The sequence below is a fragment of the Schistosoma mansoni genome, chromosome 3, assembly GCF_000237925.1.
Source record: "Schistosoma mansoni strain Puerto Rico chromosome 3, complete genome".
Lineage (NCBI taxonomy): Eukaryota > Metazoa > Platyhelminthes > Trematoda > Strigeidida > Schistosomatidae > Schistosoma > Schistosoma mansoni.
This window is the reverse complement of record NC_031497.1, coordinates 16917162-16941200: the sequence shown is the minus strand read 5'-3', so window position 1 is coordinate 16941200 and position 24039 is coordinate 16917162. Positions and strand designations below refer to the sequence as shown.

General features: G+C 34.4%; 1 protein-coding gene across 1 annotated transcript; it reads left to right on the top strand.

The window, feature by feature from the left end:
- Positions 1-242: 242 nt before the first annotated feature.
- Smp_087580 (pcd6 interacting protein-related) lies at positions 243-23109 on the top strand (the record flags this gene model as incomplete). Its single annotated transcript, XM_018799437.1, has 13 exons — positions 243-442; positions 1357-1457; positions 1501-1628; positions 6644-6782; positions 9410-9531; positions 9572-9670; positions 11229-11536; positions 13324-13501; positions 16483-16626; positions 17123-17378; positions 18570-18886; positions 21071-21170; positions 22573-23109. Coding segments are annotated over 13 exons (2094 nt in total). The 3' UTR covers positions 22575-23109.
- Between the last annotated feature and the right edge of the window lie 930 nt (positions 23110-24039).

Here is a 24039-nt window from a genome sequence, read left to right as displayed (position 1 = left end):
GACAATATGCGCCCACGTCCATTAGGTCAAAGATTCTTTTGTTGAAGAGTATTTGAATATTTAGCCCTCATTTTATCAGTTTATCACAAATATAGTTTTCAGAATAGAGAACTGCACTGTTGACAAGTTATTTTTCCGAGAATTTGATGATTTTTTCTTAAATAGGACAGTGTTCAATATTGATGTTTTGTAACGTAAAGGTCGACTTTCTTTCATCAAGGTCGGTGATCACCTGTTCAACGATGACATTTTTATGTGTTCCGTTAAAATTGTCTACTGAAGTTGACGTAATAACACCACTAAAAAAGTTCATAACTGGGAAGTTTGGGGAATCTGTTGCTACGCAGTGTATTGAATCCCTAAAAAAGTTCAGTGTGCTTCGCTACGACGCCTGTTTTGGACGCAATGAAGATCTAGGCAGTCGAATTCAGTCACTTGCGTTGTGAGTTTCCACTTAATTTGTTCACGTTTTTTGTATTATTCGGCTTGCATTACAATGGCTTCTACGTTTTGATCAATATTCTTACTATATCACTATTGTGTACAATCCCATTGGTTTATTGTCGTCATATATATATATATAGTTGAAGATAACGATTTTTAAAAATAGATTTACCGGTGGTCTCAACGTCTTGATACCATAGGCTCTATAGGTCTACTAATTTTGAGTGTTGGGACTAGTTTATCACATGATCGTCTATTATTTACATAAAATTAGGGTCGAGGACAATGTTTTTTATACATGTACTGGTTCCTAAAGCAGTATTGGCCAATAATAATACTGAAGATTTCGAATCCACAGAATCGCCCTCTCAAATTGCTCCTGTTTCTAAATCATTCGAACAAAACTTTTGTATCAGAAATGTACTGGATAACTTTGTTTAATTATGACACCAGATAACCTAGTTACGTTTTACTACCGCAAGCCGCTTTTTCACATCTTCAGTGATCAGAATTTCAACCTGGATGGGTAAGTATTTTGTGCCTCAATGTTCTTATAATGATGGAAATATCCACATTTATATAACTGTCCTGTTAATGACAGTTCTTTGGATAAGACAAATAATTTATAGTCGGTCACCAATCGATCCTTACTTCAAGTCCACTGATTACTAACATACAATCACTAGATGTTATGATAAAAGTACTGTAGATACTAAATGTAATCATGTTCCGTTGGTTCACTTACGACTTTTTGCAACTTATGATCGTATTCAAGATCTATGTACTAGAGTTCGACCTCCAGTATTTGGTCTTCAAATTATTCTGAATTGTGCACTCTGATGTGATTAGAACTTTCATTGTCATATTGACAAACATCCATTCATCTTCGTTTTTTATTCATCATTTATACAGATATCATAATGTATTATGGAGTTTAGAAAAGCGACTCAATACATCAGAAGATCTAGGCATCCATTGGAATTGGAGTGATATATGGCACAAAAACTATTCAAGTAAAATTGTCTCTTCTCTGATTTGTTGTTACATTTCTTTTAGAACACTACTCTTTTAACTTCGAGCAAGCGAATATAATCTTTTGTTATGCTGCCGCTCACTCCAATTTGGCTAAAACATACGATTTAAACTGTGAACATTCGTTATTGAAGGCTATTTCGAGCTACAAGGTAGGTTATTGAAAATCACTAGATATATTTAATTAATCCCTGTTTGTTTATGTGCATACAGCTCATTTGTATTTATGATCTTTACCGAGTATCCTTTAGTGTTAATCATTGACACATATACACAGGAAAGTTGAATGAAGTATGTATTAAGTTTATTAAACATTAAAAAAACATCTTCCATAAAATCACGTATATCAGGAAACATTTGATTTGCTAATTATGTTTTGTTGTTCTGACCCTTATACACGGTGGATATTCATAGAAAAGTACTGTAATGATTCCCATGAATAAGTGAACCACAAGAAGTGTCTTGTGCAACTGGCTTTGTTTTATTGTTTGTGTTCGGCCTACTTTTAAAACAGCTGACTACCGGAGGGTTACCCTTACAGCGCTCATTAAACTGATTTTGCAGAAATTTTAACTACTTGCTTTACCTTATTATTATGTATGGGATGATATATTTTACCAAAAAGTTAGTTACAGTATTTCATTTTTTTTTGTGTTGAGGATTCTTCACTGAAATGTAAAATTGGCGTTGAGTAACAGGATAATTATTATCCTGGATCGAAAGTACATCTTCAGTTCTTTAGAAGTCTACTTAGTATGCATAATTTTTTTTCAAGCATTTTGAATCTTCTATCAACCAGTAGTTACCTAGACTTGTTCTGGTGATGGACTCTAGAATTAACAAATTCATAAATGAACACTAGTCCAGTCACTGTAAATCATTCGCCAGAAAAAGTCCTAATGGCTCTTACTGTACGTAATTGTTTTTCTCGAACTCAACCAAGTGAACGGTAGTGTAATCCAGAGATATAGCAAACGAACTACGATAATAATTTAGAAAAACCAGCAGAATTGTCTTTATGGGGGTTTGTAGAGATTGTATTATTATTATTATTATTAATGACTTTATTCAATATAATATTTTGGTACGAGGTATTTCAAAAAGTTTTTGTACCAAAAAACAAAAAGGAAATGATAAGAGAAGGCGAAAAAAATCTGAGTCTGTACAACGTATCAAATTTGAGACATGCGTTAGAATACAGGTTACTGACTTCGTTAACTCTAACAGCCTGTTCGACAGAGTATATTTGCTAAGTAAGGTATTACAGAATTTTTATAGATTTGCTTGCGTGCATGGATTTTAACGTATTTACGTCTCGTCCTACCAGAAGTTGAATTTACAAGTCAGTCTAAGCTAGATCACCATTGAAAACCTTGAGGCACTAGTTGGACGTTTCGCCCTAGTACGAAACTCCTCAGTGCGCATTCATGGTTCCACACACGGAACTCGAACGCACAACCCTCGGTCTTGCGCGCAAAATGTTATCCACCTCGGACAATTAATGAAGGGTTGTGCAAGTTCATGGATCAATTGAAGCTAGACATAAACACGGTTGGATGCCAGATCAGCAGTCTAGAGGTTTAGCGTTCACGCTTGAGACCGAAAGCCATGCGTTTGGGTCCCTCATGCGGGACAGTGGATGCCCACCGATGAGTAGTTCCATACTTGGACGAAACGGCTGTCCAACTATTCCAGGTTTTCAATAGTGGTCTAGCGTACATCGACTCATGAATTCAACTGTTAAAATACTACAAGATTAATAAAAAGATATTGTTGTTGGTACTAGGCTGTCGATAATCTTGTAGTGGATGAGAACTCAAGTGGGGAAGACCAATTGTTCCTTGATGCACAACTACACAGTGGTTTAGTAAAATATGAAAATCATACATCTTTGGATTGTCTCTTACAAGATTTATTGTTCCGTCGTTCCTGTTGTTGTCTTGATTGCCTTCAGTTTCCTTCTCGCTTCTCTTCATTTCAATCTTCTAATTCTTCTTCTCGCAGTTATTCCACTTCCGACTGGTGGTACATGCATTCAGTCAGCTACAACGTAGGACCAGGCACACATATGCATCGGTCCAAGTTGCCATACCTCATTAGCACAACAAGATGAACACCGAATTCATAGAAGTAGTTTACTGAATGGTGGTAATATATAAAAGAAAGATTGTGTATAAGGAGGAAAGAAAGACATGAAGCAATTTTATTCTCATAGTTTAAGGGAAGACAGAAAGTGTATACAGCTATGCCATTGTGATCGATTCTGAACCATATCACGCAGTCTCCAACCATTGGTTATAATAGTCACGCGGACCCCAACCAAGTAGTCTACATCTACCGACATGGCTCAGACTAGAAGTTAGTGACATCAAGTACTGATGCCATGTTTTGGTTTGGCCGCCCCTAACTCTCAAACTCCGCCTGTAGCTCTTCTAGAGTTACTGCCTGTCCCAAGCCCGGGTAAAGGAGGAGGGTTTGGCATGGGGTTAGCGACCTCATTCCGTAGAAAACTAACTCGTCAAAAAGGCGCTAACCAGTAAAATAATTCAAACCATCTAAACTCTGCCCTGGGAGTTGAAGGAAGAATTATGATGCCTCATGATGAAAGCGGAGATTCTTCGGAAGTCACGAGGCCGATGCCCCTTCTAACAACCAGAGTAACACTCTTTATAGGTACATGGAACGTCCGGATAATGTGGGAGACAGGGAAGACCAGTCAAATAGCAATGGCAATGAGGAGATGCAAGGTGGCAATAATTGGAATCAGCGGAACCCATTGGACACAAGCTAGACAGCAAAGGCTAGATACGGGAGAGATGCTGCTTTACTCTGGTCACGAGGAGGAAAATGCTCCACACACTCATGGAGTTGCTCTAATGCTGTGCGAAGAAGCATGAAATGCACTTGTAGGACGGGAATCTTATGGGTCTAGAGTTATCAAAGCATCATTCAAAACAAAGAAGAAGGGGATCACAATGAATGTTACCCAATGTTATGCACCCACAAATGATAGCAACGACGACATTAAAGATCAGTTTTATGGGAGGCTGCAATCAATCATAGCTAAGTGCTTAAGAAAGGACCTGACCATCCTGATGGGAGATCTAAATGCTAAAGTCGGACTGAAAAACACAGGATATAAAGATATAATTGGACGACATGGACTAGGAGAGAGAAATGAAAATGGGGAGAGACTGCAAATCTATGTGCATTCAACAAACTGGTTATAGGTAGCACAATATTTCCACACAAACTCATACACAAAGCTACATGGATCTCACTGGACCACACCACAGAGAACCAGATAGATCATATTTGTATCACCAAAGCAACACCTACAGACTTTTTTATAGATGTCACTTCACCAACGATCGAAGAATTCAAGATGGCCATCAGACAAATCCAGAGCGTGAAAGCGGCAGGACCTGACAATATACCAGCTGAAGCACTGAGGTCAGACATTGAAGTAACTGCAAACATGCTTCTCCTTCTATTCAAGAAGATTCGGGAGGAAGAACAAGTGCCATAGACAGACTGTAAAGAAGGATACCTCATTAAGATATCAAAGAAAGGAGGTCTGAGTAAATGTGAGAATTACAGAAGCATCACACTGTTATCAGTAGCAGGAACAGTTTTCAACAGTGTTGCTGAACTGGATGAAAGATTCAGGAGACTTCCTACTTCGAGATCAACAGGCTGGATTCCGTAAGGATCGGTCAAGAACAGACAAAGTCGCTACACTACGGATCATCGTGAAGCAATCAATTGAGTGGAACTCGTCACTATACATCAATTTCATTGACTATGAGAAGGCGTTTGACAGTGTGGACAAGAGAACACTAAGTAAACTTTTCTATATGACTGTCTACTCTCTCCCTTCCTCTTTCTTCTGATGATTGACTGGATTATGAAGGCTTCGACATCTGACAGGAAGCACGGAATACAATGGACATCTCAGAATCAACTAGATGATTTGGACTTCGCGGATGACCTGGACCTCCCATCTCATACACACGAACAAATACAGACGAAGACAACTAGTGTAGCAGCAGTCTCTGCATCAATAGGCCTCAACATACACAAAAGAAAAAGCAAGATCCTCAAATACAACACAGAGAACACCGACCCAATCACACTTGATGGAAAACCCTGGAAGACCTGGAATCTTTCACGCACCTGGGAAGCATCGTTCATGAACAAGGATTGGGATTGCTGTTTTTAGTCTTACTGTTCTTCAACCGACCTGTCTGGCATGTTAGGACCTTGAGGAACGATTGTCCCAGCCAGTATAGCTCGATTGGTTCATCACAATAGACAAGTCCGAACACCACGTCAAGGTAGCAGCAACGGTCGGGGCTGGTACATACTATTTATATCTGCAAATATAAGTAGCATACACCACAATAGTGCACTAGGTGTGTCTTGGGAACTTTACTGATGCAAAAACCTAATAAACACTCATGTTCGTGTTTAGAATTATTTTCTAGAATCTATGTTTGTAATCAGGAAAACTGGTAACAGAAAAATGTATCTCATTTCAATTAAAAGCGACAGTTTACTAAATAATCAATAAGTATGAATAAGGGAGTGCAATTGCTTTTTTCTTAGGTAAGCTGAAAACATGATCAGTAGTTCACCCAGTATGTTCATACACTAATTATAAATGACTAAAAACTTCGATGTAGTTTGGACATCCATACATTTGTAGTCATCTAAGAAAGTGAATTTGATTCACGAGTAATTTCTGGACATGAAAGAAGTCCACTGCAAATTTTGATTATTTACAGTAAACGCTTATGCACGTACAACACACGCCTAGTTTAAAAATGTACTCATAAACATTATGTTTTTGTTTATCAATTAGGAGGTTAAAGGGTGATGGAGGAGATCTAGTCCTCATCTGCTAGGAAATTTCAAGTTTTTGCGTTAAGTACGTAACGTGTCAAAAAAGCAGTACATAGTATCAAGCAACATAATTGAAAATCGATCTCCTTTTCCTTGTATCCAGTCTTTTTTCGATTTTTATTTTTGTTGTTTTGTGCCAACTGGAACACTGAGCTTTTCCATCAACGAATGTGACTTAATGTAACTTCATTTTTTCACAAGCATTTCATTCTATCTTTTTATTTATAATAGTACATTTAGAAAATATAAACTATATTTCTAGGTAGCTGCTGAGGCCTTCGATTATCTTGCATCACATACGGAGCAATCCTCTAATGATATGACTCAAGAGGTGCTGTCTGTATTCAGTGACGTTATGATTGCACAAGCGAATGAATGCAACTTTCTTCGACTTCGAAACGGTAATCAGTTTGCTCATGTTTCTCTTTGCAAAAAAATTTAAAAGTTTCTGAGGTCTTTTTTAGGGAAATCCTTAAATCTGACAGTATGTCTTTTATAATTGTATTTAGTTATATAAACGACCCAGCTATTCCTATTGCTTAGTATTCTTATACGATAACACTCGACAAGACCCCAAAATCAGAACACTTTGAACAGGAATGAAATTGTATTCAAAATAATAATGATAAGTGAACAGCAATCACTGATTTGAATAACGTTCATATATTTATAGTATATACATAAGAAGCCTCTAGATTTTTCTCCAATAATATGCCCGGGCTGATCGGTTTAGAATTAGCCAATCAGCGCGCAGCAACACCGTCATGCATGAAACATGCTTTAATCCAATCTATGTCCCGCTAACAATGTCTAAAATCAATATGATAAGCAAAACGTTTCCTTTATTTTTTTCCTTGTCTTGTAAAAATATGATTACAATATTGCCAGGTGGTGTCTTAGCTGTAATGGCGCTCATTTTGTCCTACGTTCCTAAATTTAGCACAGTTTCTATAAATTAATTCCAAGTCGTAAGAAAATTTCACTGTAAACCAGACAAATAAATACAGTAGTGTGAAAATTCCTAACTAATCGCTCTACGAAAATTCGTTTGACAAAAAGTAGCTAACCTCTTAGATTATCTGTTTGTTCATCTTGTATAGTTATTTAGTCGTTATACTTTGTCACTTAACTCCGAATGTTCTTTTAGAACTATTTCGGGTAAATAATAGTCACAGTTTCAACTTTGCAATTACTTCTAGGCTGAACCACTAGCTATTTTCAATCACTGATATATTAATTTTTGTACGTCCGAACCTGACCGTCGAAGAATTCGGAATACATAGGTTTTTATTTACATATCTAATTTAAATCCCTCGCAAATTTCACATAGCTGCTAACAAAATTTGAAAGCAGCTAGCTGGTAGAGATTTGTATAATATAAATTAACAATTTTGCACATCTTAGAAGAACTGTTCGTGATACCGAATAAATCGTAAGTTAAAATATCATTCCATTTACGTTTGTGACAAAACGAGCATGTTTTGTTCCATTATTCCGGTGTGTTATATTTCAGAGGTTAAATTATTTAAAGTTCAACAATTAATACCCAAATTCCAGTCCGTCCTTCATTGCGACTCGGGTAACTGGTTGTCATCGCTAGCCGTTACAAAGTATGTAACTCGAAGCCGAGTAAATAATTGTGCACTCGGCAAATGATGTATACTATTTATTTCTGTATTTTGCAAAAGTATTATAAGAACTCCTGACCATTGCTACTACCTTGACGTGGTGTTCGGACTTGTCTATTGTGATGAACCAATCGAGCTATACTGGCTGGGACAATCGTTCCTCAAGGTCCTAACATGCCAGACAGGTCGGTTGAAGAACAGTAAGACTAAAAACAGCAATCCCAAGGTGTCATAAGGCGAAGTCGTACTGCTGACTGTACAGTGGTGTTACGGCAGTAAAGTGTTTTCTTCAGACAACCAGCGTAACAGTGATGCTGCCTTCCCACAAGAAGGGGTGGGGTTAGAAAAGATCGAACCTAAAAATGCACACCTCGCCTTATCCTAAGGATATCTGTCTCCGGCATCAAGGTTCCAACAAGTACGGAGCTAACACAAAAAGTTCGTTTGTGACCGGCTCAAACAGTTGTCTGTTTGGCACTGCGGTCACACTCTCAGGTTACTAAGACCACTTCTAATCCAATTTCCTTTTTCAGGTACCTCTAGAAGAACCTTTCCACGGTGTAGGCAAGTGGGAAGTGATAACCGCTCTCATACCTCTAACAGCACTCAAGAATACTGACTGATTATAAGGACTACATATCTACGTCAAATAAAACTACATAAGTAACTATTCGTCATTTAGTACTTTTCTGTATTATCATGTATAATAATTAATTATCTATAAAAACGTATATATGGAACGGTTGGGTGGGAATCAACAATTGAAATCACTCTTGACTGATGTGGTCAATTGAAATGACGGCTCATTGTTCGATCTAACATTATCGGGAATATTTAAGGTATTCACCCACTCTCTTAGGTCTGTTAGTCTATAATATTAATTAAGTTTAATTTTAATGTTTACTACTCTTTTCTTACAATTTTCATGGACGCAGTGTTATGATATTGTTATAACTGATTTCAAAAAGGGGTGCACTCAATTAAAATATCGGTCTGTAATTGTTCTAACATGATGATCCTTCTTCAGCTTAATTTTAACTAACTGGAAAGTTGGAGATTGTCTTTTCTTTAATTGTACTATGGTGATTAGCGAATATATTTCTGAAGAAAGGTTACTTGATTGTGTTTCGACAGTATGTTCCTCTAGAGAAAGACAAATGCTCGCGAACTGTATTTACGTTTGCTATTGGTTTCACATTAGACTGACGGGAGACAATATCAAATACGTCGTTTAGAATACATTAGTTTTCAATGTTTTATAGTTTTCAAGACTATTCTTTCTTCACCTTAACTAGTATTTCTATATACAATGATTCTTAATATTTGTAAAACTAGCATATGTTTAAGAAAGCAAAGTATTCACTGATCTCTCTTATTGTTTCTTTCGAACTCCACTTAAGATGAACCTGAATATCGACGAATTGTCAACCACATTAATAAATTGTACAAGAAGTGTTTGGATTCATTTTCCATGATTTCCAGTTGTCTTCAAGATGAAGATATCATTAAATCCGTACCAGAGGTACGTTTATTCATTTTTCACACTATTATTATTTATTTAGGACTGGTATCGTGTTATTAAAACTAAACAGAATTATTACAGCATTCTGGCTACTACTTATTTGGGTGACGAGAAGCTAAGGCGTAAAAGGGATACTAAGGTAATAATTTCGATAAATTCTGTTGTTTAAAAAATAAAGCAGCAAGTTTCCGAAGTTCATAATATCAATATTCTTGTTTATTTTGAAGTCATGGATATTTAGGAACTTTTATTTTTTGATTTTAGTATTAATTTTTAAAAATTTAACATAAATTTGTTTGTTTTTAAAGGTTGTGAATAAAAATAAATCAATATTTAAAGTTGTTTCCGCTTTAATAATGTACTGCCTTAAAACACTACTTGAATTCAAGTGTTCAGACGGAAATTAGTGATCTTTTTTCTGATCAAAAACCCTATAGTCCTCTTTCTGTTTATTCATCTTTCTAGAACATGGTTTTATTATTATTATTTATTATTTAAACACATTAATATTGGTACAAGGAAGCACCAGATAAATATGCGCCTCACAAATCTCATTTGATTTGTGTGAGGGCTGTGATACTGCCCAGGTGCCCGAACTGAAGCAGGTGGTTTTATTAGGGGGCCACATCCCGAGCCTTTGACCTGAAGGTCCAGTCCACAAGTCAGTGAAGCATCGTAAGGAGATGCAGTCCCATGGTAGCCGGTGACCAACGATTGGTTCGTACGCCATTTGTTCCTTCAGGATACTGGAGCCCGTGTGCACTATGGTTTGGAATCAGGGTTTTCCAACTCCCCTAGGTGAACTTTCCGTGTCCACCAACCCGGTTAAAGCGCCGGACATTCGCTTTTCATCCTCTCAATTTCGTAAACAACAGTAGTGCCACGAGAAGGCAGTGAGTAGGACTTCCCTGACAGAGGCTATATATCCGCGTGGCCATGTGAGAGCATTTGGAGAGGGAGAGCGGACTCTCCCCACTCTCGGCCGTACCAGGGCATTTGGGGGCAACATGGTTTTAACAGGATGGGAACATGTGTAAGTTATTAGTATTCGGTCGCTGATGCCTTGAGAGTGTTGAGTTGCAGCCACTGACCTAGTTAGGCTTAGAGTATAAGATAAGGATGACATATAGTTTGATGAGGCTGTGAATGTTCATTGGCCGAGGTGATTGGGACATACTTTATCCACTCCCTTCCTCCCCCCATATAGACACTCAATCTTAATTGGCATTTAAGTGGGTTGAAGGAAATCTAGGGGCCACCAAACTAAAACATAGCATTGGTTCGTACAGTCAGTAATCATTGGCTTAAGTCATGTCAGGAGGTGCAGACTTCTTGTTTGGGATTTGTACAATCATCGTAATCCGTGGTTAGAGACTTTGGATAAAATACTTGGAAGTCGTGCTAATGTATTAATTCTTTATTTTTAGTTTAGATATGGCAAACGTATTGTTAAATATCAGTTTGCTGAGTACATTAAGTAAGTAGTTCAGTACCAAGTATTGATTATTTACCTTGAAGACTTGTTAGCACCAAAGCTTTCCTTAACTTTTGCAATCTACTTTGTCAAATATCATATCTATTTTACACTTAGTATGGATGTCTTTATTCACTGGGCCTGCCCAGTGTATAATCTAAGTCCAGAATAATTATCATTAACTTTTCTTGATTTTCTATTTACATTTGTTTCCGCTCAACAGGAATCTAGCACACTTCTAGTCTCTAAATTCACACGTAGTCTTTCATCTCGTCGTTGGTCTGAAACGTTTCAAACTGTTAATGAGACTGAAATAAGTGGTGAATCTCAACCTGCTTCTGTTTTAACAAACGATATTATAACAAAAGAAATGTTTCAAATACCCTTACTTCCTTCTGATTCAGGTGATATTTTTGAAATGTTGGTCCCATTTCCCGTCCTTGAAGCTCTAATTATAGCAAATGATACACGGACTGCAATCATCAATTCAGAATTTTCTAAATTGAAGAATGCTGATACAATTCTTGAAAGGTACACTGTTATTCTGATTTACCACTTTTCAAGTAATCAGTATGTTTATATTGACAGTGGTCTTATTATTTTGTGTATGGTAAGATGTGTTACACCTAGTGGTATAATTAATTCATTTAGTAAAGTAGACCAGTGTTATTGTTAACGGTTATGTTAAACACGGAGTCCGCTTCAGATTGATGATTATCCTAAGAAAAAATTGATGAAAACTTCTTATTTATATTCTAAGTTGTAATATTGATTTCTTTGCAAATATTTAACTAATAAAGTACGGAATATACAATCTCCACTATACTTTGTTGTCACTTTACTATCGTAGCCGCACCTGATTATGCTCCTTTGAATCTTTGCATTTCTAAAACAAATATTGGTACAAGGCTTAATCAACAGAATACGTGGTTAAATAAGAAACTCAGATATTTCAAGGAACCTCAGTCCGATGTAGAATCGATAGACGAATTTATCCTTCCGGCTCTTCTTCTGTAACAGGTTGTCATTTACCGTGCACAAATACCCCATACTAATTTCCTGTATGTTGTACTGTTACACAGTTTCTCATAATTTTGCATTTATTCTTTAACACTATAACACAGTTATTCTCTTCGTTTCAAATACCAGTAAACCAGTAAGAAAGTTTAAGCAAACCAGTTTTCCCATTACCTTGAAACTGTTATGTTGCAAGAGTGGGAAGCTATATTTACTTTGAGATTTTCTAAAAGCTATATGTTGGTGAATACGACATTTATCTCTCAATCCATAGGTCCCATGTTCGAAGTACCTTCAGTTGCTTCTCATGGAATATCGGGTAGTACCATCAGCTCTCACAAAAACTGTGACTTGAAGACAAGAAAATAAATATTTACTTAGTAAATGACGAACATAATATTTTCACCTACTTAGGTGGTATGGCTATCTTGTTTATCACAAACATTATCCTTACATTCGCTCTCTGTGACACCATTAGATAAATTTTTGAAACTGTATGCTACTGGTGGGTTGTACTGTTGCTCTTATCCTATTTCAGAAGAATCATGTAGTTTAACCGAATTCCCATCGATCGTAAACAATAATGACAAAATGAGTAATGTATAATGTAGTACCAAACTCTGGTTTACAGTTACCTGTCGTGTTATTGTAACTTAACTATTTTGTCTGCTACATGGCTGTTACTTATTGACTTATCTTTAAAACTTTGGTATATCAAGCTTCTAATACTAAAATTACTGAATCATACAATCTACTTCTAAACTAATTTTTGTTCTTTTCATTGTGAGCCATTTGACAAAAATAAACGTTTATTTTACCATCTAAGTTACTTTCTATAAATAACAAGGAAAGCTGTTCAAAGTGAATAAATACCGCCGAAAATTTAAAACTATACCAAATCAATAGTCGTTGTTTTAATTTCTATTCTCTTATCCTTGAACGTACAGTCAGCCTAGGTTTGATAATAGCTTTTATGATCATTTGTTAAGTTCAGTCAATATATTGGTACACAAACAGTTTTGTTCCTTGTTTTTACTAATTGACCCTCAAAAGTTATTTTGTTTTGTAACATTTTTATGCGACTAATATTTATCAATTTTTGCTTTGAACAATCTTTTTCATATTGTATTCATGTATTTTAATGAATTTATTCAATAGTATTGTGAAACCTTGTCAAGCTATCGACCCATTAAGCTTAATTAGCTTGATTTTATTCATCATTTTGATGTAAGAAACTTAAATTTGTGAAGAAAAAATTAAACACTTTTTCCTTATCATTACTTTTTGTTTGATTCCTTCAGTGAAATGAATCAACACAATTTCCCACGTTCGTTGGAACTCAGTGTATTTGAACTGATTTGCGAAGCATTATTAAAAGAATTTGTCAAGTTTCATCAATCTGGTGGAGTAGAAAATTTGAGACGTAAAGTTCATTCACTGAAGCCATTAGCTGGAGAACGCTTCAAAACTCTTGCAGAGGTATTAATTTTATCCACTTTTAGAAAAATAAATGTTTGATTGTAAGCAAAGATGGATAGTGGCTAGCAGTGGAATCCAGGACGCACGTTTCGTCCTCAGGACTCAGTAGCTGAGTGGATAACGCGATGGCGTTTGAAGCGAAAGGTACTGGTTTCGAGTCCCAGAGTGAACATCAACTCTGAGATTCAGGTACATCCAGCTGACGAGTCCCAAATAGGACGAAACGCGCGTCCTGGATTCCACTGCTAGCTACTATCCATCTTTGCCTACAATGCTTCTGAAATAAGGCTATATCGAGGCAATACGCACAGTATGCACATATGCCAATAAGAGACTGACCAGTTGCAGTCCTAAACATCAATGGGAAGATTCAAACAAGTAATACTAAGTGAATTTAAATACTTGATTGTAATATTTTTTGCCTGTGGAATTGATGTTGTTGAGCATTGCTATAACGCGAAATATAGTGTATTGCGATAGGACTACACGGAATTCTACCGATTGACCGAATTCAGATATCCTAGTTCGACCCCAATACCGTTCCCCAGCTCCAATAAATCAGAACACAGCCGTTAAATGAGAATTGTTTATGGGGTCAGCAGCAGAACAAAAATGGTTTACAGACAAGGCATATTTATACAGTTACGATGACTATTATCAGTAACCAATGGAAAGGAAGGACACGTAAAGGTTATAATTAGGACGACTCAAAATTGACCAATAGGGAAACGACACATGAAAGTCATAGTTAGGACACTGTAAATAATGGCCAATAGGAAATAACATGCGAATTATGTGAAGAGTCTGAAAACATACCATTTTACATTCGAGATAATTTTTGGGATATTCTTGTGAATATCCTAACAAGCATGAACACTCTCTTCTTGTTAGTTGCATTCAAACAGCGCATATCGCCTTTTTCGATGTTGAGTCTGTTGGTCTAGGGTAGATGTAATGTTACTCCATCGGAAAAATTCACTTGGGTGATAAAAACGTCTTTATTACAGTCCGAAAAGTCTGTCCGTGTAAAATTTTATTACAAGTAATAGAATCGTGATCACAATGTGCATGTAATCAATATGTGAATCGAACTCTGATCCAAAATAAACACTTGATTTACTTTTAAGGAGATTAACTATAAAGTTATTTACATTAAGAAATACAACTACAAATTTTAAAGTCATCAATATGATTGTACATATAAGTGATGACTTCACGTATTATTCAGGTCGACTCACAATTAATATCCACATGAAGTATGCTAAATGGGATGTTTTTTCTTTCTGGTCTCATTGTATTGAAAATTCGTCTATTGAATAGATAAGATTGAGTCATTCTACTGTTATACTTAAGATTGGTACACTGTAATGAAGATCTAAAAATGCAGATTTATGGCTAGGATTGTACTATGATATGATATTTGCTCATCATCCAACTCCGTTACAAATCTTTCCAAAAGAGTTAGACTAGATTACGATTGTTATAAAATTCTTCTGTAAATATTGTCTTAAAGAACTCTCCTACTGTTGAATGAACTACCAAAAAACCAGTTGTATGAAAATAACCATATTATGTTGGTTTCATGCAACACTATTGTATTCTTTCATATAGACATTAAAATAACGAAATAATCGAGGCGAAATGATTAATCACTTGTGTGTTTGTATGTTTTAACGTGGTAGAGCACTCAACAATCCTATTTAATACCAAATACAATAGTGATTTTTTTTAGCTAAAAATGTTGGATCTAGAACCATGAACATGTGAGGAATCATTCTAGTTATTGGGATTCACAGCTCGGGTGTCGGAGAGCGTGATTTTCATTCCTCTTCAGCGTGACGATGTGCTTAAACCAGTCTCTATTGTCGTCTATGTTACTAATGAACAACTGGGTAAATGAATATACCTTTCTCTTCACCTTTAGAAGATGTAGCATGGGTCTTGTTAGTTCATTTTTGGACAAAATATCAGCTTAAACACTGAATATATTCATAGTATTCACCAGCTAGCATAGTATTGTCTAACTGAGCAAAAATTCTAAACTTTCATTCAGAGTAAAGCGTACTGTGCAGTAGTCTTATTACCCTTTTGCTTTACGGGCATAGAACGTAGTTGTTAAAAGTATAAGATATAGGAAGATCACAGGAAACCTCATCAAATATGCCACGAAAATCTTAAATCTTTCACAAAGAATACTAGATTGTTTCTAGTAGACAGCAGATGTCAGTGAACTGTGTATAAAAATTCTTTGAGTGTCTATGTAAGGGTCATGTCTATGAGTCCCTGGATTTCGAGTGAAAATGAGTTTATTCATTTTCTCTTTAGTCCATTATTTATGCAAAGATATCTAGCAGTTATTGTTAATCACTAAAAGAATAATTTGTGTTGTATAACTATGATGTTAGAAAAACGCCATTATCAAGTAAACTTATTTGTGGTTTCTAAATGTGATATAACTGAGTTTATTGACATAATAATAAAAGGAGATTTGTATGAACGGTAAACTAGTCCTAAGCAAGTACTAATGGTCTCCATGATGTCTCACTGAAAATTAGGAAAATCAGCAGGCAACTATCCTCTGACTTCGATCAACTGTCATTAAATATAAATAAAGCTCTTCGTATATACGTTTGTAGCTGACTCGAAAATTGTTTGACGATTTATACGGATCAGTGTGACTCCAAAATAAATTCACTAATAAGATTATGCATACTGTGTAGCAGCATGTATCAAAATCTAGAATGGGAAATTTTCAGTTTCATTCATAAATGGACTAAACTGTTATCTTCTATTTTAACCACTTCCTATCACTATGATGTTTATCAAATTCGTTATAATTATATATTTTACCAACAGTAGTATTTTTGTGAAATTTTCTCGTTCATGCTTTGTTGATATTTCTGTTTGTATACATATTTGTTATCTTCTTTAGACTCCTGGGCTTCATTTATACTTATTTTAAAATCTTTTCTCTACACCAGATAGAAGAAATGTTACGTAAGGAGGAAAGCAATGATATTGCTTTTAGAACTGGTTATACCAATATTTTATGTCGTGAACCATCAGAGAAACTGAATTCATGTTTTCGTGAAAAAGTCGACAAAATACGCTTGTCTGTTCAACTGGTACGTCTATATGTATATTTGCTAATTGTCTCTTTTCATCTAACAAAACAACAGTATTCTCAAAAGGTTTCTTCCCATATGATTGCAAAAGGAATCCTGGAAATCAATTTTAATAAATTTTTAATTACAGGGTAACTAGAATTTGAAAATGCCTATCATTCTGTTGCTGAATAATATCTGCCACCGTTTCACTGATGTATATATACAACATAATCTGATAGCATGATTTTTCCAATTCTTATTTCATTTTGATTCGTATCTATTTGTATTTGAAAACAGTTGACTGAATTGTTTTTGTCTAAATGAATATGTTTTGTTTATAGAATTTCTATGTTTATCAAATCATCTGTGGTTAATTCTCAGTGTTTTCCATTTAATTCTTTAGATAAATTATTTATATGTCTCATCTAGTTGTGTTATAGCTCTTTATGTCATATTTCTGTTGTAAGTTACCCCTCATTATTGTTTATTATTCTTATATTTTCTTTGTTTATAGGTTTCTGAAAAAGACTATGATGTAATAGCATTATTTAAACAACATGAAGTGAATTTTCAACCATTGGACATGTCTAAAAATGAACTTTTAGTATATATTCAATCAAATTTTGAACCTAAAGAAATTGAAGTAATAGAAGAAATTGAAAATTTACGTAAAGATTTAATTCGTATATGGGATGAACTTATTATGAATAAGCATCAACGTGATGATGTAATAAAAATGTGGGATTTAGTTTGTCTACCGCCAAATTTTGGTAAATTATCAATTGTTTTATTTTAATTATTGTAAACGTTTACATTTATCTAGTTCACAGTATAAATGAAAGAACTGTATATTTACCTAACGTGTAAACGATTTATTGATGATATCCAAATTAATAATCGTTTGTTCACTTGAAAGGTCGCATTTTGAGTGAATTTTAGCAACTCATTAGACTGAAGATTCAACTCAATCCAAGATAAATCTTGTCATTACTTTTGCAAGTGATTGTTGGAAAGGTGTTAAAAATAGAAACCTGTGGTTAAATTAGCGTTCATTATGAAGTATTTCCAATCGTTTACAAAAGCAGTAACCCTTCACTATTAGTTAACTAATTCAGCATTTTATGTAATTTTCAATATGAAAACCTTTAGTTTACAGATAGTGAACTTTGATTGTGTATAAAGATTTTCTGCATGCTATTGAAGAACAACGGTTATTTTTTTAATATTTTACACCGTAGCGGCCTACGCTCCATTGGGGGTAATAGGCCTAAGTAAGTATGTTTAGAAAGTGCCTCGTTTGAAGATCATCTTTACCAGAGGTTGATACTAGCTAATCCTTGTAAGTGATCCTAGTGAAGAGATAAAATTAATTCGTGCCTATCAATCATAACTGGGTGGAAAATAGTATACGAAGAGTAAAAAGCTCCAAACTTAGTCAGTGATAAAGATCTGAGTGATGTGTTTTAGACGTTTAAAGTTCGTATCTCACACCAATTTACTGCTTACTTTTAATTAAATGAATTCCTCCCTTAGTTTCAGCGTATGGAATATCTTCGTTCATATTTGAAGAAAAACTGAAACCTATTGATAAAAGCGTTATAATATCATTTTTTAACTGTGAAGTTATTATTATAAGTGGATGTTCGACGGAAAATGTTCGGAGAAACAAATTTTCGGATTTCCAGACAGTTTGAAAAATTTACTCGTTTTAACTGGTTCTCATACTCACCGCTAACGATTCGATAGATCTATGTGTTCCCCATTATATAATTATTTATATCAATGGCAAATAGGTACTTCAATGTTAATTTGTCTTTTCAGCTACTCAAGACTGGAGATATAGGATAGTTTGAGGCACCACAGGTCTGGACGTTTGTTGTTATTTAGTCATTCAGTCAAATTAGTTCTTATCTATCTCAATAGAATTTGAAATTATTCTTTTTCACAATATTTCTAATTAGTTCATACTCTAACAAAATGGTATCGTACCCAAGGTGAAATAAATCATAATGAAGTGACATCTAAGACATTTCGTGATAAAGTTGACGCTGCACGAATATGTGTCAATCAAAATTTGGATGAACAACGAAATTTATTATCTCAACTACGAATTAAATGTGAACCATATTTTAATCAAATTATCAAATATCGACAGCATAGTGTGATAGCGACTTTACAAGAAGCTTGTAAATTATTTTTAAGTATACGTAAAGATGTTGAGAAAAGTTTACATTGGCATTCGGAGTTCGAAAAAATTTGCAATGAAGAACTACAGTTGGTAAGTTCTTTTTATCATGTTTGGTAATTATATTATTTATACATAACAGCAACAACAGTAGTTATCTTGCATTAGATATTGGCAATGGCCGAACTATCGATTGACATAATTCTGTGTATGGAGTTAACCTGTGACTTATGCAAACCATTCGATTTGTAATGAAGAGTAATAAAAAGCTTTACTGATGAAACAGTTCTGTATGTATGTTGATACAATGAAACGATGTGGTGGAAGTGGAGTTAACAAATACTGGGATCTGTTAGTGAATATGACTCATTAACTTATGAGGTTGCTTACCGTTATCATTAAAACATTATTGAGACCTACAATATGATTACTTGACTCTTCTTCGTCGGAAATAAAACAAAATTGGAAGTTTCCTGTTCGAAATCAATCAGACAACTGAAATTTATAGTCTGAAACTTTAAATAATAACGCTTTAATGTTCTTTATGATGTTAGGGATCCCTAATGTAAAAATTAGAACAACACATATTAGCGAACATTAATGTTTTCAGTTAAATCATGATTAGACTGTTAGCGGGATACAGATTGGATTAAAGCATGTTTCGTGCATCATTATGTCGGGGCACGCTGATTGGCTATTTCCTAACCAATCAGTTCTAGTAGATACTTGGAAAAGACTGTAGAATCATCTTATGTTAATGCTACAAATACACTAACGTTTTTCTTATTGTACTTCCCACTTGCATCCAGCCTTGTTGTTTGGAATATAATTGCATTCTTGTTCAACCGCCTTCTGATTTGGTGACTTATTGAGTGAAGTTGTGTCCAAGACTACTAAAAAATAAGAGTAGCTGGGTAGTTAACAGCGAAATCATAGCAGACTTTTATCTAATATGCAGGAATATTTAAATGCATACATGAAAATATTAAACCAGTTAAGGCATTTCGTGAGTCAATGCTCATAATGCAGAAGATGGCACAACAACAAATAACAGGTAAAAAGTACAAATCGATACATAAGAAGATAGGTGTACTAGTTTTGATGAGAAAATAAGATAACCAAGGTTTTAATCAGTATTTCAGTACAATAAGTCAAACTCGAGTAAATATCAAGATATTATTAGTATGGGGATTTTGTGGAGATTGTAGTAATTTTCAAATCACGAACTGATCTTAGTTAGTCCACCATTGAGAACCCTAAAGTACTGGACGACCATTTCGTCTTAGTATGGGACTTTTCGCAAGTGCGCATCCACAACCCTGACTGTGGAAATCAAACCAAAGGACTTCAGTCTTGCTCGCTGATGCTTGACCACTGAACCGGCATGTTTTCAATAAAATCCAACAATCTACAGAACCTGTTACTGAACATTACGTTAGTGTTGATAATTCTTGTTTCATCGGAAAATTTCAAGTCCTTCGGTCCATTGATTTGCATATTATAGTTATGTACATTTTGAATGAAAGCCATCTCATATTTAAATGATTAGAGTTGTTTGTACATTTATTACAGTTGGTTTCACATATCACAACTTAATAAGTATGACAAACAGCTAACAAATTAGTTAAATCGAAATCTAGTATCTCATCAAGATCTTGATTTCGTGTTAAGTCTTGAGATACAATGATAACTACAGCGATTTTTTGATGCAATATAAATTAATGATCAATTGGTCATATTGCAAACCTAAAACTAAGATGTAAGCTCATCAAATTGACAGTTCCGTTCATTCTTTAACTTTTTTGGAAAGTCAAACATTTTTGTAGTTTGGTTATTATAAGTGCTTTATTATGTTAAGTATGCTACCAGAAGGTACCTATGGGTGTTTCATTAGACCTTATCTAGATTCATCCCTATCTAAATAAAACAAAGAATGATATTTCCTCATCACTACTTAACCATCTCTTGTCATGAAGTTTCTGTTAGTAATTATTCTGCTGTGTGTTTCTTCAATTGTATGAGAATATCGCAAGTATTGTGTTATGCATGTTTTTTAGAGTGTAGACTGTAAATACACAACTATTTAATATGCATAATTCTCAATTTTCTTTAAAATGTTCACGTCTCATTTTTTTTTCCTTGATTCAATGATGACATTATCAGTAGAGATTAACGATAAACAAACGAGTAGGTAATCCATTATATCTACGTATATATTTTAATGTATCAAGATACTGAACAAGAGATGATTACATTTTTCGCCTGTGTACATTTCAGGTGAATGATTTCTGTTTGGCTCGTAGTGACGAAATTAATCAACTTATATCAGAAAATGAACAATGGGTATCTGTAACCCATGATTCAGTATCAAAAGATTGTGAGTTAATTTCACTGGCTTTAGAAAAAGCTCTTTATGTGCTTTGACAGTACTCTGCTTTTAAACACAGAAAGATAGAGTTATTTGTTGCTACTTATAATTCTATAGATCTGTGAGAAGACTAGTTTGAATCCCATTCAAAAAACAATCTAAACGTATAAAAGTCATTCGTTCTCAATATGATGTATCTAAGCGGATGGGAAAATGTACAACATGGGACCATCTATATTTACGTTGCCCCAATCGCTCTATTATGATCAATATTGCATCGTAATATTCACGGCCTCCAAATATTTATCATGTCTCATGAATGGTTACTAATTTTCACACAAGCTCACCTAACGGATGATTTTTACAGGGATTGATTTCGACTTGTGTTTTCCAGTATAATCTTACTATAGCCGAAATTGTACACTTAGTGTGCCGTATATACATCAGATGACGTATGATGATTTAATCGATATACCTCCCTCAGCTACAAATCGGCAACCAAGCACTGAGTTGGTGGTTTCATCACTCGTGGAAAATTCAGTAAATCAGTATAAGTATTCTTCTTGAAAGTGAATTCCAACCTCGTTTCTGTGGTGATGTACGAACCGGTTTTTACTCATCTTTCTCTATATCTTTACTACCAATCAAATGTGTATGTAAATGGACATGATTTTTCCGTATATTTCAACGTAAATTGAGACATCATTCTACTTGATTTCCAGAATATTTATATTTATTTAAGTTTTTGTTATATCGATTGCTTGAGTGCCCTGTTAATATATATGAAGTTAAAAGACCGCCAATTGGGGATCAGCGAATTTATCGATCGCTCAGTGATACACAAAATCGTATGAGCAGTCTTGAGTACTTATCAGTCCTGCTATCTGCCTAGCCCAGCCAGTTAAGTCCAGAACACCAATAACAGCCTCTGCAATATGAATCATTATTCTCAAACATACTGGGTTTATATATCAATCAAACTGACCACATCGTACCATAAAATAGGAAGTAACATTTGTACAAGATTTGGCCAAATGTGGCTGCGAATAGGTTGAACAGTAATCAATGGACTGGAGATAACTCAAGAATCGTAAATCGTATAATAATAGTTCATAAGTCAAAATAAAGCTTATAATAAGAGGGCCACGTATATGGATACTTTAGTTACTTAACAATTATATAATAGGAAATATACATATCATATTGGTCCATAAATAGTTCTCAAAGTTACCATTCATAAGTCTCTACAGGATATAACAGTTTTTCAGTAAAACTGAGTGTATTGATAAATATCTAAAAATTCATTTCCTAGATGAAAAGAATACACTTTCTAAGAACAGTAGGTACATCTCCCTCTGCTTACCTCGATATAACTATCACGATATTTAATTAGTTTTTCTTTATGTTACAGGAATTTCTTCATCACCATTATCATCATCATCGTACCAAATCAGCATTACACAAAATTATTTTCTGTTTTAACCTTTTCATTTGATTAACATTGAATATTGCTTGGTTTTTTGTTTACATTTGATTCATTCGCTTCATAACTTTTCAAAATACATAAATTCCCTATCCCTTATTAGGGAACAATACACGGTGACGTCTATCATCAGCATTAACACAAGACTTTTTTTGATAACATCATCCATGAATGAATATTAACTGCGTCATCATTCTCCAAAGAGACTTAAGCGGTCAGTTTGTCTTATATTTTTATTTCATTTACGATTATATATACATTAATTCATCCCACCAGTGATCAGTAATTTTTTTATTATATGATTTAAACTAAGTCATTATTGTCATATATATTTGCCAACATTATGAAACAGATTTTTTTCCTTTCTAGTTTAAGCTAATTTTGATCAAAATGGCTAACTTATATTTTCACTTTTTTTCTAAGAAAAACATTGTTTTGTGCATTGACTAATAAATTTATATTTATACAGTTTCTCATTTATTCAAATCAAACACTCTATATTGAATAGATAATTCTATTAATGGACCAAATTAACAAAAGACTGGTCGGGTTGCATATATGTATTAATTCCGAAGTAGTATCGAAACAAATGTATTGTCATAATCAGAAAACAATATGTTAAGGACAATCTATCGTTTGGATAAAATGAGAATATAGTATTGTCATATCATAACCGTTTTACGATACTATATTGATCTGAAAGGTAGGTGCCCTTGTATTCAAAGCACTACCCCGAATTCAGAAGAAAGTGATTAGTGAGTTCTTGAATGTTTTGGTTTGGTTATAAATACATAATCGGTCATTTAAATAAACTAATTGTAACTGACTATCAGAACATCTTTACCAAACCCCTCTGAGCTAGAATTTTGTATGAGAGTTTGTGATATTACCCGGATGTTCTAAGTCGAAGTGCGGAATGGTTTTAACTTGCGACCCATCGATTAAAAGTCCAGTGCCTAAAACACTTAGACATCGTTCAACATCAGCCATTTATTTAAACATCTATTGATGCAGTTCTATCTACTGCAGAAAAAGGTTCTTTACTTAAAATCATTGAAATCATTAGATGCAAATCTACTGAATTATTTCGTATAAAAATGTATTTTTGAAAAGTTTATAACTATTCTAAATGCTCTATCGTACTAAGCACGTAGTAGTTTACATCTTAATAACCTTAACAATTCTGAAATTTACATGCAAAATATTGAGCTTTTACTGAAATATCACGTAAATGTTGGGTAACTGTGCAATTTACTGTGGATCAATCAAGTAATCTACAAATCGACAGTACAAATTTTACGCTGTTAATAACAAAGATTTAACTAAATAGCCTTTGTGATAACATCAAGATGTTTTTGGTTGAAAGTGGTATGCTGAAAACCAGGGTTTATAAAT